This window comes from Anomalospiza imberbis, unplaced genomic scaffold (genome assembly GCF_031753505.1).
Source record: "Anomalospiza imberbis isolate Cuckoo-Finch-1a 21T00152 unplaced genomic scaffold, ASM3175350v1 scaffold_172, whole genome shotgun sequence".
In the NCBI taxonomy this organism is placed as follows: Eukaryota; Metazoa; Chordata; class Aves; order Passeriformes; family Viduidae; genus Anomalospiza; species Anomalospiza imberbis.
Window position 1 is genome coordinate 115,330 of NW_027099806.1, and position 16,232 is coordinate 131,561.

At 60.3% G+C, this 16,232-nt stretch overlaps 1 protein-coding gene across 1 annotated transcript; it reads right to left on the reverse strand.

Annotated features, from left to right (window-relative positions):
- Positions 1 to 1,704: 1,704 nt before the first annotated feature.
- On the reverse strand, positions 1,705 to 11,780 carry LOC137466286 (plasminogen activator inhibitor 1-like). The gene is made up of 9 exons (XM_068178083.1): positions 11,641 to 11,780; positions 10,207 to 10,469; positions 9,392 to 9,622; positions 7,921 to 8,115; positions 5,672 to 5,870; positions 4,565 to 4,665; positions 3,099 to 3,185; positions 2,477 to 2,560; positions 1,705 to 2,067 (listed from the first exon to the last, which is right to left on the reverse strand). The coding sequence occupies exons 2-9, from the start codon at positions 10,466 to 10,468 to the stop codon at positions 2,030 to 2,032; spliced, it is 1,197 nt and encodes a 398-aa protein (XP_068034184.1). The 5' UTR covers position 10,469; positions 11,641 to 11,780; the 3' UTR covers positions 1,705 to 2,029.
- Positions 11,781 to 16,232: the final 4,452 nt, after the last annotated feature.

The window sequence follows — 16,232 nt, forward strand, 5'->3', positions numbered from 1 at the left end:
ACCACAACCCAGGACAGGAGTGACCACAGCCCCAGGACAGGAGTGACCACAGCCCCAGGACAGGAGTGACCACAACCCAGGACAGACTGACCACAACCCCAGGACAGGAGTGACCACAGCCCCAGGACAGACTGACCACAGCCCCAGGACAGACTGACCACAACCCAGGACAGACTGACCACACCGCCAGGACAGACTGACCACAGCCCCAGGACAGACTGACCACAGCCCAGGACAGACTGACCACAGCCCCTGGACAGGAGTGACCACAGCCCCAGGACAGACTGACCACAACCCAGGACAGACTGACCACAGCCCCTGGAGTGGAGTGACCACAGCCCCAGGACAGACTGACCACAACCCAGGACAGGAGTGACCACAGCGCCAGGACAGACTGACCACAACCCAGGACAGGAGTGACCACAGCCCCAGGACAGACTGACCACAACCCAGGACACAAGTGACCACAGCCCCAGGACGGACTGACCACAACCCAGGACAGACTGACCACACCGCCAGGACAGACTGACCACAACCCAGGACAGGAGTGACCACAGCGCCAGGACAGACTGACCACAGCCCAGGACAGACTGACCACAACCCAGGACAGACTGACCACAACCCAGGACAGACTGACCACAGCCCAGGGCAGGAGTGACCACAGCCCCAGGACAGACTGACCACAGCCCCAGGACAGACTGACCACAGCCCAGGACAGACTGACCACAACCCAGGACAGGAGTGACCACAGCCCCATGACAGACTGACCACAACCCAGGACAGACTGACCACAGCCCCAGGACAGACTGACCACAACCCAGGACAGACTGACCACAACCCAGGACAGACTGACCACAACCCAGGGCCGGAGTGACCACAACCCCAGGACAGGAGTGACCACAGCCTAGGGCAGGAGTGACCACAGCCCCAGGACAGACTGACCAGAACCCAGGACAGGAGTGACCACAGCCCCAGGACAGACTGACCACAACCCAGGACAGGAGTGACCACACCCCCATGACAGACTGACCACAGCCCAGGACAGACTGACCACAACCCAGGACAGACTGACCACAACCCCAGGACAGGAGTGACCACAGCCCCAGGACAGACTGACCACAACCCAGGACAGACTGACCACAGCCCGGGACAGACTGACCACAGCCCCTGGACAGGAGTGACCACAGCCCCAGGACAGACTGACCACAACCCAGGACAGACTGACCACAGCCCAGGACAGACTGACCACAGCCCCTGGAGTGGAGTGACCACAGCCCCAGGACAGGAGTGACCACAGCGCCAGGACAGACTGACCACAGCCCCAGGACAGACTGACCACAACACCAGGACAGACTGACCACAACCCAGGACAGACTGACCACAACCCAGGACAGGAGTGACCACAACCCAGGACAGACTGACCACACCCCAGGACAGGAGTGACCACAGCCCCAGGACAGACTCACCACAGCCCCAGGACAGACTGACCACACCGCCAGGACAGGAGTGACCACAGCCCAGGACAGACTGACCACAACCCAGGACAGACTGACCACAGCCCCAGGACAGACTGACCACAGCCCCAGGACAGACTGACCACAACCCAGGGCAGGAGTGACCACAACCCCAGGACAGACTGACCACACCCCCAGGACAGACTGACCCCATGGCCGGTTTTGGGGTGACCCCCAATATATTAAAATCTCCCCAATAAATTACAGCTCCCCCCGACCCCACGGGACCCCAATTTTGGGGTGTCCCCATTTTTGGGTTATCCCCAGTTTGGGGTGACCCCACTTTGGGGTGCCCCAAGTTTGGGCTAGTCCAATTTTGGGGTGTCCCCATTTTGGGGTTCCCAATTTGGGGTGATCGCTGGTTGGGATGTCCCAATTTGGGGTGTCCCAAATTTGGGGCGTCCCCATTTAGGAGTGTCCGAATTTTGGAGTGTCTTCATTTTGTGGTGCCCCCAATTTTGGGATGCCCCCAATTTTGGGGTGCCCCCATTTTTGGGGTGAACCTCTCGAGGCGCTCAGGGATCCGTCACCTGCCCCACGAAGAGGACGGCACCTGGGGGGGAAGAAGAGAGGTCAGGGGCACCCCCAGACCCAAATCTGTGGGGCAGAGACCCCAAAAAATCCCCAAATCCCCCAAACACCCCCGGAAATACCCCAAAATCCCCTCAAATCCCCCCAAAATCCTCTCAAAGCCCCCAAATCCCCAAAACCCTCAAATCCCCCAAAACCCTCAAAACCCCCAAATCCCCTCAAACCCCAAAATCCTGAAATCCCCCCAGATTCCCCAAATCCTCCAAAATCCCCCAAAACCTCCAAATCCCCCCATAATCCTCCAAAATCCCACAAAGCCCCAAATCCCCCCAAAATCCCCCAAAACCCCCAACCCCCCCCCCCAAAATCCCCCCAAATCCCCCAACCCACCCCTCCCAAAATCCCCCCAAATCCCCCAAATCCCCCCAAACCTGTGGGGTGGTGGCGGATGAGGAAGAGGAAGGGTCGATCCAAGAGGATTTCGGGCGGAGCCATGCGGGAATAAATCACGGCAGCTGCGGGATGTGGGGGGCAGTGAGACCCCAAAAACCCCAAAATCTCCCCAGAATCCCCCCCCAACCCCCAAAATCCCCCGAAACCCTTAAAATCCCCCAAAATCCCCAAAATCCCTCGAAACCCCCAAACCCCCTAAAATCCCCCAAATCCCCCCTAACCCCCTGAAACTCCCAAATCTCCCCAAAATCCCCCCAAAATCCCCAAATCCCCAAACCCCCCCAAGCCTCCCAAATCCCCCAAACTCCCCAAAATCCGCCCAAAAATCCCCAAGCCCCCAACCCCCCAAAAATGCCCCAAAACCCCAAATTGCCCAAAACCTCCCAACTCCCCCAAATCCATCCAAACCCTCCAAAATCCCCCAAACCCTCAAAAAACCCCCAAAACCCCCCAAATCTCCCCAAAATTCCACAGATCCTCCAAAATCCCCTAAATTCCCTAAACCCCCCGAACATCGCAAAACCCCAAAATGCCCTAAAATGCCCCAAAATGCCCCAAAATGCCCCAAAATTCCACAAAATTCCATAAAATGCCCCAAACCTGAGGCCGAGGCCACCTCGGTGCCGTTTTCGGCCACCTCCATCCGCACCTTCTGCAGGACCTGGCCCAGCACCAGGCGCTCCTCACCTGGGGAGGGGACATGGGGACACTGGGGACATCGTTGGGGACATTGGGGCATTGGGGACATTGGGGACATTGGGGGGATTGGGGACATTGGGGACATTGGGGGATGTTGGGGACATTGGGGACATTGAGGGGATTGGGGACATTGGGGACATTGAGGGGATTGGGGACATTGAGGGGATTGGGGACATTGGGGACACTGGGGACATTGGGGACATCGGGAACATCGTTGGGAACATTGGGGGATGTTGGGGACATTGGGGACATTGAGGGGATTGGGGACATTGGGGACACTGGGGACATTGGGGACATCGGGAACATTTGGGGATTGGGGACATTTGGGACATTGGGGACATTTGGGACATTGGGGGGATTGGGGACATTGGGGACATTGAGGACACTGGGGACATTGGGGGGTTGGGGACATTGGAGGGATTGGGGGGATTGGGGTTGTTGGGGACATTGGGGACACTGGAGGGGTGGGAACATCATTGGGGACATTTGGGGACATTGGGGACATTGGGGGGATTGGGGACATTGGGGGCACTGGGGACATTTGGGACATTGGGGGACATTGGGGACACTGGGGATATTGGGGGACACTGGGGACATTGGGGACATTTGGGACATTGGGGGGATTTGGGGACACTGGGGACATTGAGGACATTGGGGATGTTGGGGACACTGGGGGACTGGGGACACTGGGGACATTGGGGGGATTGGGGACCCTGGGGGACACTGGGGACATTGGGGGGATTGGGGACCCTGGGGGACACTGGGGACATTGGGGACATTGGAGACATTGGGGGACACTGAGGACACTGGGGACATTGGGGGATTGGGGACATCGGGGACATTGGGGGACATTTGGGGACATTGGGGACATTGAGGGGATTGGGGACATTGGGGGGATTGGGGACCCTGGGGGACACTGAGGACAGTGGGGACATTGGGGGATTGGGGACATTGGGGGGATTGGGGGACATTTGGGGACATTGGGGACATTGAGGGGATTGGGGACATTGGTGGACATTGGGGGACATTTGGGGGACATTGGGGACACTCGAGGGATTGGGGACATTGGGGAGATTGGGGTCATTGAGGGGATTTGGGACATTGGGGGACATTGGGGGACATTTGGGGGACATTGGGGACATTGGAGGGATTGGGGACATTGGGGGGATTGGGGTCGTTGAGGGGATGGGGGACGTTGGGGGACATCGGGGACATTGGGGAAACTGAGGTATTGGGGATGTTGGGGACATTGGGGGACATTTGGGGGACACTGGGGGACATTGGGGACATTTGGGGATTGGGGACATTGGGGACAGCGGGGATGTTGGGGACATTTGGGGACATTTGGGGACATTTGGGGACGTTACCTGACAGGGGGGAGAAGTCGGCGCTGTCGGGGTCGAAGAGGTCGAGGACCCCCAAGGCCTTGAGGGGACCCCGGAGGTCCCAGGAGGTCTCCAGGGAGAAGCTGGGGGGGTGACAGGGGTCACTTGGGGGGGGTGGCAGTGTCCCCAAGTGTCCCCAGGTGACCCCAAATAACCCCAGTGTCCCCAACCCCCAGATTTCCCCGATGTCCCCAATGTCCCCAACATCCCCGATGTCCCCAGATGTCCCCAATGTCCCCCGAATCCCTCCAATGTCCTCAGTGTCCCAAACATCTCCAAGGTCTCCACTGTCCCCAAACCCCAATGTCCCCCATGTCCCCAAGCCCCCAATCTCCCCAATGCCCCCAACCCCCCCAATGTCCCCAGTGTCCCCAACCCCCCAATGTCCCCAATGTCCTCAATGTCCCCAATGTCCCCAATGCCCCCAATGTCCCCCAATGTCCCCGTTGTCCCCAATGTCTCCAATGTCCCCCAATGTCCCCAACCCCCCAATGTCCCCAACCCCTGATGTCCTCAATGTCCCCAGTGTCCTCAATGTCCCCAATGCCCCCAATGTCCCCAATCCCCCCAATGTCCCCGATGTCCTCAATGTCCCCAATGTCCCCGATGCCCCCAATGTCCCCAATCCCCCAACCCCCCCAATGTCCCCAGTGTCCCCAACCCTGCCAATGTCCCCAATGTCCTCAATGTCCCCCAATGTCCCCGATGTCCCCAATGTCCCCGATATCCACAGTGTCCCCAGTCTCCCCAATGTCCCCGCTGTCCCCAATATCTCCAATGTCCCCGCTGTCCCCAACCCCCCGATGTCCCCGATGTCCTCAATGTCCCCAATGTCCCCAACCCCCCCAATGTCCCCAATGTCCCCGATGTCCCCAGTGTCCCCAACCCCCAATGTCCCCAATGTCCGCAATGTCCCTCAATGTCCCCCAATGTCCCCAACCCCCAATGTCCCCAATCCCCCCAATGCCCCCAATGTCCCCAACCCCCCCAATGTCCCCGCTGTCCCCAATGTCCCCAATGTCCCCAATGTCCCCGCTGTCCCCGATGTCCCCACTGTCCCCGCTGTCCCCGCTGTCCCCGCTCTCTCACCGTGGCAGCACGAGCACGCGGGGGGCGGCGCGGAGCCGTGCCACCCAGCCGGTGACATTGGGGACATCCAGCAGCGGCACCAGGGTGGCGACGGGCACGTGGCGCTCCACAGGTGCCACCAGCAGCAGGGCCACCTCCCCCCCCGCGTAGGGGACCTCGGCCACCGTGAACGGGACCCCCGAGGGCGTCTCGAAGTCACCTGGGGGGTGACATTGTGGGGGGGGGGAGGGGTCAGAGGGGACATGGGGACAGCCAGGGGGACACTGGGGGGGGACATGGGGACATCCAGGGTGACACAGGGTGACATTGGGGGGGTCAGAGGGGACATGGGGACATCCAGGGTGACACAGGGTGACACTGGGGGGGGTCAGAGGGGACATAGGGACAGCCAGGGTGACACTGGGGGGGTCAGAGGGGACATGGGGACAGCCAGGGGGACACAGGGGGGGTCAGAGGGGACATGGGGACAACCAGGGTGACACAGGGGGGGTCAGAGGGGACATAGGGACAGCCAGGGGGACATTGGGGGGTGGCATCCAGGGTGACACGGGGTGACACAGGGACAGCCAGGGTGACACTGGGGGGGTCAGAGGGGACATGGGGACAGCCAGGGGGACATTGGGGGGGACATGGGGACATCCAGGGTGACACAGGGTGACATTGGGGGGGTCAGAGGGGACATGGGGACAGCCAGGGGGACATTGGGGGGGTCAGAGGGGACATGGGGACAGCCAGGGTGACACAGGGGGGGTCAGAGGGGACATGGGGACAGCCAGGGTGACACAGGGTGACACTGGGGGGGGGTCAGAGGGGACATGGGGACAGCCAGGGTGACACAGGGTGACACTGGGGGGGTCAGAGGGGACATGGGGACATCCAGGGTGACACGGGGTGACACAGGGACAGCCAGGGTGACACTGGGGGGGGTCAGAGGGGACATGGGGACATCCAGGGGTGACACGGGGGGGGGGTCAGAGGGGACATGGGGACAGCCAGGGTGACACGGGGTGACACAGGGACAGCCGGGGTGACACTGGGGGGGTCAGAGGGGACATGGGGACATCCAGGGTGACACGGGGGGGGGGTCAGAGGGGACATGGGGACATCCAGGGTGACACAGGGTGACACAGAGACAGGCAGAGTGACATTGGGGGGGGTCAGAGGGGACACTGGGGACAGCCAGGGGGACATTGGGGGTGGCATCCGGGGTGACACGGGGTGACATTGGAGGGGTCAGAGGGGACCCGGCGGTGGGGGGGACACAGGAGGTGACATGAGGTGACACAAGGTGGCAGCAATGACACAAGGTGACACAGGCGGTGACAGAGGAGGGGACACAGATGACAGGAGGTGCCCAGGTGTACCAGAAGGTGCCCCAGGCGGTGCTCAGGTGCACCAGGTGACACAGGTGGCACAGGTGACACAGGTGACAGGTGACACAGGAGGTGACACAGATGACATGAGGTGACACAGGTGACACAGGAGGTGACACAGATGACATGAGGTGACACAGGTGACACAGGTGACACAGGAGGTGACACAGGTGTGACACAGGTGACACAGGGGGTGAAACAGGTGACACGGCCGGTGACACAGGTGGCACAGGTGACACAGGGGGTGACACAGGAGGTGACACAGGAGGTGACACAGGTGACACAGGTGACACGGCCGGTGACACAGGTGGCACAGGTGACACAGGAGGTGGCACAGGTGACACAGGGGGTGACACAGGAGGTGACACAGGTGACACAGGTGTGACACAGGTGTGACACAGGTGACACAGGTGACACAGGTGACACAGGTGGCACTGGTGACACAGGTGACACAGGAGGTGACACAGGTGACACAGGTGACACACAGGTGACACAGGTGTGACACAGGTGTGACACAGGTGACACAGGAGGTGACACAGGTGTGACACAGGAGGTGACACAGGAGGTGACACAGGTGACACAGGTGACACGGCCGGTGACACAGGTGGCACTGGTGACACAGGGGGTGACACAGGAGGTGACACAGGTGACACAGGTGTGACACAGGTGACACGGGTGACACAGGAGGTGACACAGGTGACACAGGTGACACACAGGTGTGACACAGGTGACACAGGTGACACAGGAGGTGACACAGGTGTGACACAGGTGTGACACAGGTGACACAGGTGTGACACAGGTGACACAGGTGTGACACAGCCGGTGACACAGGTGGCACAGAAGGTGACACGGGTGCCCCGGTGTGCCAGCACTCACCGCAGCGGAAGCGCCCGGCCCGGGCCATCATGGGCACGGCGCCCGCGGTGCCGTCGGCGCGGCGGAAGGGCCGGGCGCGGGTGGCGCGCGCCGGGAACGGGACCCCCCAGGAGCCCCGGAAGAACTCGGCGCTGGCCACCAGCAGCCGAGCGCCGGGAGCCACCGCCCCGGGGGCCACCAGGCCGGCCACCAGCCCTGCGGGGACACGCGGGTGTCACCGAGGGTGTAGATCCTGAGAAAACCCCGCTGAGCCCGAAAAACGCCATTGGTCCCCAAAAAAATGCATTGAGTACCCAAAAAATCCCGTTGATTATCCAAAAAATCCCATTGATTACCCAAAAAAATGCATTCATTACCCAAAAAATCACGTTGATTACCCAAAAAATCCCGTTGATTACCCAAAAAATGCATTGGTAACCCAAAATTCCCATTGATTACCTAAAAAATCCCATTGATCACCCAAAAAATCCCATTGATTACCCAAAAAAATGCCATTGATTACCCAAAAAATGCCATTGATCATGAAAAAATCCCATTGATTACCCAAAAAAATCCCATTGATCCCAAAAAATGCATTGATTACCTAAAAAAAACCCCACTGATCCCAAAAAATCCCATTGATTACCCAAAAAATCCCATTGATTACCCAAAAAAATGCATTGAGTACCCAAAAAATCACGTTGATTACCCAAAAAATGCATTGATTACCCAAAAAATGCATTCGTTACCCAAAAAATCCTGTTGATTCCCCAAAAAAATCCCATTGATTATCCAAAAAATCCCGTTGATTACCCAAAAAATCCCATTGATCCTAAAATGATCCCATTGATTACCCACAAATCCCATTGATTACCCAAAAAATCCCATTGATCCCAAAAAACGCCATTGATTTTAAAATAATCCCATTGATCCCAAAAAAAACCCCATTGATCCCAAAAAAAATCCCATTGATCCCAAAATAATCCCGTTGATCATAATCCCATTGATCCCCAAAAAATCCCATTGATCCCAAAATAACCCCATTGATCCCAAAATAATCCCATTGATCCCAAAATAATCCCATTGATCCTAAAATAATCCCGTTGATCATAATCCCATTGATCCCAAAAAAACCCCATCGATCCCAAAATAATCCCGTTGATTTTAAAATAATCCCATTGATCATAATCCCACTGATCCCAAAAATAACCCCATTGATCCTAAAATAATCCCATTGATCCCAAAAAGGGTTCCCGGGGGTTCCCACGCCCCTCGCCCCCTCCCCAAAAAGGGGTCCCGGGGGTCCCGCATCCCTCGCCCCCCTCCCCAAAAGGGTCCCAGGGGTTCCCACGCCCCTCACCCCCTCCCCAAAAGGGACCCAGGGGTTCCCACGCCCCATCTCCCCCTCCCCAAAAGGGGTCCCATGGCCCCCTCCCCAGAAAGGTCCCGCACCCATCGCCCCCTCCCCAAAAAAGGGTCCCGGGGGTCTCACCGCGGGTCCGCTCCCGGGCCCAGGCGTTGAGGACCCTCCTCGCCCCCTCCCCACTGGCGAGGTCCAGGCGGGCGAGGCTGCGGGGCCCGAGGGCTCGCAGGAGCCGGGCCACGAAGCCGCGCCTCAGGGCCACCCCGCGGGCCACGAAGAGCCCCTGGGCCACCTCCAGCACGTGGCCGGGTCCCCTCAGCGCCCGGAGCAGCCCCCGCAGCTCGGCCGAGACCCCCGGGCCTGCGGGGAAACTGAGTCACGGAGGGGACGGGGAGGGGGGGGCGGGGGTTTGGGGACGTGACAGCGCTGCCCGCGTGGGGACAGGGACATCCAAGTGTCCCCGCAGTGGGGTGGGGACACATCGGTGCCACCGCCGTGGGGACAGGGACGTCAAAGTGTCCCCGCAGTGGGGTGGGGACACATCGGTGCCACCGCCGTGGGGACAGGGACATCCAAGTGTCCCCGCAGTGGGGTGGGGACACATCGGTGCCACCGCCGTGGGGACAGGGACGTCAAAGTGTCCCCGCAGTGGGGTGGGGACACATCGGTGCCACCACCGTGGGGACAGGGACATCCAAGTGTCCCCGCAGTGGGGTGGGGACACATCGGTGCCACCGCCGTGGGGACAGGGACATCCAAGTGTCCCCGCAGTGGGGTGGGGGACACATCGGTGCCACCGCCGTGGGGACAGGGACATCCAAGTGTCCCCCCAGTGGGGACAGGGACCTCAAATCCCACCCCTCCGTGGGGACAATGACCTCGAGGTGTCCCCAGTGGTGACAAGGACCCCAAAGTGTCCCCTCCACGCCCCCTGTCCCCCTCACCATCGATGCTGAAGCCGGTGGCCGCCTCCAGCTGCTGCCGGCCCCTCCCGGCCGTGGCCACCTGCAGGGCCACCAGCACCGAGGTGGCCCCGTGGGGCGCGAACACGACGTTGGTGTCACCTCGGGCTGCCAGCGCCGCCCGGAACAGCCGCAGACCAAAATCTGTCACCAGCTGGGCCACCCGGGCCGGTTCCGGTGTCCCTGAGCCCACCAGGGCCACCAGGGCCACCAGGGCCACCAGGGCCACTAGGGTCACCCGCATCCTGGAGGGACATGGGGGTCACTGGGGACACTGGGGCTGCCCCCTCCCCCTCCCAGGGGACACTGGTGTCTGGGGGACACCGAGGTGACACTTGGGGTGGCACCGGGGGTGGGTCCAGTGCTGGTGTCACCCCCGGTTCCAATCCTGATCCTAAACCCAGTCCCGGTGTCATCCCAGTCCTAATCCTGATCCTAAACCCAGTGCTGGTCCCAGTCCTGGTGTCATCCCAGTCCCAATCCTGATCCTAAACCCAGTGCTGGTGTCACCCCCGGTTCCAATCCTGATCCTAAACCCAGTCCCGGTGTCATCCCAGTCCCAATCCTGATCCTAAACCCAGTGCTGGTCCCAGTCCTGGTGTCATCCCAGTCCTAATCCTGATCCTAAACCCAGTCCTGGTGTCATCCCAGTCCTAATCCTGATCCTAAACCCAGTGCTGGTGTCATCCCCAGTCCTAATCCTGATCCTAAACCCAGTGCTGGTGTCATCCCAGTCCTAATCCTGATCCTAAACCCAGTCCTGGTGTCATCCCAGTCCTAATCCTGATCCTAAACCCAGTCCTGGTGTCATCCCAGTCCCAATCCTGATCCTAAACCCAGTGCTGGTCCCAGTCCTGGTGTCATCCCAGTCCTAATCCTGATCCTAAACCCAGTGCTGGTCCCAGTCCTGGTGTCATCCCAGTCCTAATCCTGATCCTAAACCCAGTCCTGGTGTCATCCCAGTCTTAATCCTGATCCTAAACCCAGTCCTGGTCCCAGTCCTGGTGTCATCCCCAGTCCCAATCCTGATCCTAAACCCAGTGCTGGTCCCAGTCCCGGTGTCATCCCAGTCCTAATCCTGATCCTAAACCCAGTGCTGGTCCCAGTCCTGGTGTCATCCCCAGTCCTAATCCTGATCCTAAACCCAGTGCTGGTCTCAGTCCCGGTGTCATCCCAGTCCCAATCTGATCCTAAACCCAGTTTCCAGTCCAATTTCCAGTTTTGGTCCCAGTCCAATTTCCAGTTCTGATCCCAGTCCCATTTCCAGTTCTGGTCCCAATCCTAAACCCACTCCTGGTGGTGATTCCAGTCCCAGTTCCAGTTCTGGTCCCGGTCCCAGTCCTGATGCTGGTCCCGGCCCCAGTCCCAGTCCCAGTCCCAGTCCCAGTCCCAGTCCCAGTCCCGCTGCCCCCTCACCTGTCTCTGGTCTCGGTCCCGGTTCCGCTGTCCCAGAATCCGGTTTTGCTCCCAGGATCCCGGTACTGGTCCCGGTCTCACTCCCTGTATCCTGGTCCCAGTCTCGGTCTTGGACCCTGTGTCCTGATCCCGTTCCCGATGTCCCGCTCCCGGTGTTTTAATCCCGTTCCCGATGTCTCAGTTCTGATCCCGGTTCTGATCCCGCTTCCGATGTCCCGGTCCCTGTCTCTATGTCCCGGTTCCGATGTCCCGGTCCCGATGTCCCGGTCCCTGTCTCTATGTCCCGGTTCCGATGTCCCGGTCCCGATGTCCCGGTCCCGATGTCCCGGTCCCTGTCTCTATGTCCCGGTTCCGATGTCCCGGTCCCGATGTCCCGGTCCCTGTCTCTATGTCCCGGTTCCGATGTCCCGGTCCCGATGTCCCGGTCCCGATGTCCTGGTCCCTGTCTCTATGTCCCGGTTCCGATGTCCCGGTGCGGATGTCCCGGTCCCTGTCTCTATGTCCCGGTTCCGATGTCCCGGTCCCTGTCCCTGTCCCGATGTCCCGGTCCCGATGTCCCGGTGCGGATGTCCCGGTTCTGATCCGGGTTCTGATGCCGTTCCCGATGTCACGGTTCCGAGGTCCCAGTTCTGATCCCGGTCCCGATGTCCCGGTCCCGGTCCCTGTCTCTATGTCCCGGTTCCGATGTCCCGGTCCCGATGTCCCGGTCCCGATGTCCCGGTTCCGATGTCCCGGTTCTGATCCCGGTCCCGATGTCCCGGTCCCGGTCCCTGTCTCTATGTCCCGGTTCCGATGTCCCGGTCCCGATGTCCCGGTCCCGATGTCCCGGTTCCGATGTCCCGGTTCTGATCCCGGTCCCGATGTCCCGGTCCCGGTCCCTGTCTCTATGTCCCGGTTCCGATGTCCCGGTCCCGATGTCCCGGTCCCGATGTCCCGGTTCCGATGTCCCGGTTCTGATCCCGGTCCCGATGTCCCGGTCCCGGTCCCTGTCTCTATGTCCCAGTTCCGATGTCCCGGTCCCGATGTCCCGGTTCTGATCCGGGTTCTGATGCCGTTCCCGATGTCCCGGTTCGGATCCCAGTCCCGATGTCCCGGTCCCGATGTCCCGGTCCCGGTCCCTGTCTCTATGTCCCGGTTCCGATGTCCCGGTCCCGATGTCCCGGTTCTGATCCGGGTTCTGATGCCGTTCCCGATGTCCCGGTTCTGATCCCGGTCCCGATGTCCCGGTTCCGAGGTCCCGGTTCGGATCCCAGTCCCGATGTCCCGGTCCCGATGTCCCGGTCCCGGTCCCTGTCTCTATGTCCCGTTCCCGATGTCCCGGTTCTGATCCCGTTCCCGATGTCTCGCTCCCGGTCCCGGTCCCGTCTCTGGAGCCGCCTCCGGCCCCGCGGCGCCTTTAAAGGGCGGGGCGGGGGCGGGGGGGACAAAGGGAGGGGGGGGGATTTCCACTGGTGTCCCCCCCATGACGTCACCACGCGTGTCCCGTGTCCCTTCCCGTGACCCCTCTGTGACCCCCCCCTTGTGTCCCCTTTGTGACCCCCCCGTGTCCCCTGGGTGTCCCCCCCGTGTCCCTTTCCGTGTCCCCACGTGTCCCCCCCATGACCCCTGTGACCTTTGTCCCCCCCATATCCCCTGTGACCCCCCCATGTCCCCTGTGACCCCCCCATGTCCCCTGTGACCCCTGTGACCTTTGTGTCCCCCCCCATGTCCCCTGTGACCCCCCCATGTCCCCTGTGTCCCCCCCATGTCCCCTGTGACCCCCCATGTCCCCTGTGACCCCTGTGACCTTTGTGTCCCCCCCATGTCCCCTGTGACCCCCCCCATGTCCCCTGTGACCCCTGTGACCTTTGTGTCCCCCCATGTCCCCTGGGTGTCCCCCCCCCCCGCCGCTGTCACCCCGGGGTGACGCCAGGACCCCCCCCATGTCCCCTGTGACCCCTGTGACCTTTGTGTCCCCCCCATGTCCCCTGTGACCCCCCATGTCCCCTGGGTGTCCCCCCCATGTCCCCTGTGACCCCCCATGTCCCCTGTGACCCCTGTGACCTTTGTGTCCCCCCCCATGTCCCCTGTGACCCCTGTGACCTTTGTGTCCCCCCCCAAGTCCCCCATGACCCCTGTGACCTTTGTGTCCCCCCCATGTCCCCTGGGCGTCCCCCCCCATGTCCCCTGTGACCCCTGTGTCCTCTGTGTCCCCCCCATGTCCCCTGTGACCCCTGTGTCCTCTGTGACCCCCCCCATGTCCCCTGTGACCCCTGTGACCTTTGTGTCCCCCCCATGTCCCCTGGGCGTCCCCCCCATGTCCCCTGTGACCCCCCATGTCCCCTGTTACCCCTGTGTCCTCTGTGACCCCCCCATGTCCCCTGTGACCCCTGTGACCTTTGTGTCCCCCCCATGTCCCCTGTGACCCCCCATGTCCCCTGTGACCCCTGTGACCTTTGTGTCCCCCCCCATGTCCCCTGTGACCCCTGTGACCTTTGTGACCCCCCCATGTCCCCTGTGTCCCCCATGTCCCCTGTGACCCCTGTGACCTTTGTGTCCCCCCCATGTCCCCTGTGACCCCTGTGACCTTTGTGTCCCCCCCATGTCCCCTGTGTCCCCCCCATGTCCCCTTTGTGTCCCCCCCATGTCCCCTGTGACCCCTGTGACCTTTGTGTCCCCCCCATGTCCCCCTGTGACCCCTGTGACCTTTGTGTCCCCCCATGTCCCCTGTGACCCCTGTGACCTTTGTGTCCCCCCATGTCCCCTGTGACCCCTGTGACCTTTGTGTCCCCCCCATGTCCCCTGGGTGTCCCCCCCCATGTCCCCTGTGACCCCTGTGACCTTTGTGTCCCCCCCCGTGTCCCCTGTGACCCCTGTGACCTTTGTGTCCCCCCCCGTGTCCCCCGTGTCCCCCCATGTCCCCTGTGACCCCTGTGACCTTTGTGTCCCCCCCCGTGTCCCCCGTGTCCCCCCCCCGCCCGCTGCCGCCCCGGGGTGACGCCAGGGCCCCTTCCTGCGGGGTGACGCGGCGGCAACCGCGGTGGCAACCGCGGTGGCAACCGGGGACAGAGGGCTGGGGGGAGGGGAACTGGGGGTGTCCCAAGCTCCCTTTGGGGTCAGGGGTCTGTCCCAGTGCCCCACAGACCCCATAGACCCCATAGATCCCCTATAGACCCCATATAGACCCCACAGATCCCCTATAGACCCCATAGATCCCCTATAGACCCCATATAGAACCCACAGACCCCACATAGACCCCATAGATCCCCTATAGACCCCATATAGAACCCACAGACCCCATATAGACCCCATAGATCCCATATAGACCCCATAGATCCCTCATAGACCCCATAGACGCCATAGATCCCCTATAGACCCCATATAGACCCCACAGATCCCCCACAGATCCCATATAAACCCCATAGATCCCCTATAGACCCCATATAGACCCCACAGATCCCCCATAGACCCCATAGACCCCACAGACCCCATAGACCCCATAGATCCCCCACAGACCCCACAGATCCCATATAGACCCCATAGACCCCCTATAGACCCCACAGACCCCATAGACCCCATAGACCCCATAGATCCCCCACAGACCCCACAGACCCCCTATAGACCCCACAATCCCCATAGACCCCATAGATCCCCCATAGACCCCATATTGACCCCACAGACCCCATAGACCCCATAGATCCCCTATAGACCCCCTATAGACCCCATAAACATCCCCCACTGCCCCATAGATCCCACAGATCCCATAGATCCCCCACAGACCCCATAGACCCCATATAGACCCCATAGACCCCCTATAGACCCCATAGATGCCGTAAAACCCATAGACCCCATGAAGACCCCATAGACCCCCCCACAGACCCCATAGATCCCATAGATGCCATAAACACCCCACAGTGCCCCACAGACCCCATAGACCCCATAGAATCCCTATAGACCCCATAGACCCCATAGACCCCCTAGAGACCCCAAAGACCCCCTATAGGCCCCATAGACCCCATAGGCCCCCTATAGACCCCATAGATCCCCTATAGACCCCATAGGCCCCCTATAGACCCCACAGACCCCATATAGACCCCATAGATCCCCTATAGACCCCACAGACCCCATAGATCCCCTATAGACCCCATAGACCCTATAGGCCCCCTAAAGGCCCCATAGATCCCCTATAGATCCCATAGATCCCCTATAGACCCCATAGATCCCCCATAGACCCCATAGATCCCCTATAGATCCCATAGATCCCCTATCGACCCCATAGATCCCCTATAGACCCCACAAGCCCCCCCAATCCCAAATCCCTCGGGAAAAAAATCCCCTTTCCCCCTTTTTCCCCCTTTTCCCCCCTTTTTTTCTCATTTTTTCCCCTTCTCCATTTTTTCCTTTTTTCTCCTTTTTTCTCATTTTCTTATTCTTTCCCCCCCTTTCCTTCTCCCTTTTCCCCTTTTTTCTCCTTTTTTCTCCTTTTTTCCCCCCCTTTTTTCTCATTTTTCCCCTTTTCTTCTCCATTTTTTCCTTTTTTCTCCTTTTTTTCTCCGTTTCTTCTCCTTTCCCCCCCCTTTCCTTCTCCCTTTTTCCCTTTTTTCTCCTTTTTT

Coding starts and splice junctions, on each gene's coding strand:
- LOC137466286 (XM_068178083.1), bottom strand. CDS start 10,468: ATGCGGGTGACCCTAGTGGCCCTGGTGGCCCTGGTGGCCCTGGTGGCC. Junction 9,623..10,206: donor CACCGGCTTCAGCATCGATG/GTGAGGGGGACA, acceptor GTTTCCCCGCAG/GCCCGGGGGTCTCGGCCGAG. Junction 2,068..2,476: donor CATCCGCCACCACCCCACAG/GTTTGGGGGGAT, acceptor CTTCCCCCCCAG/GTGCCGTCCTCTTCGTGGGG.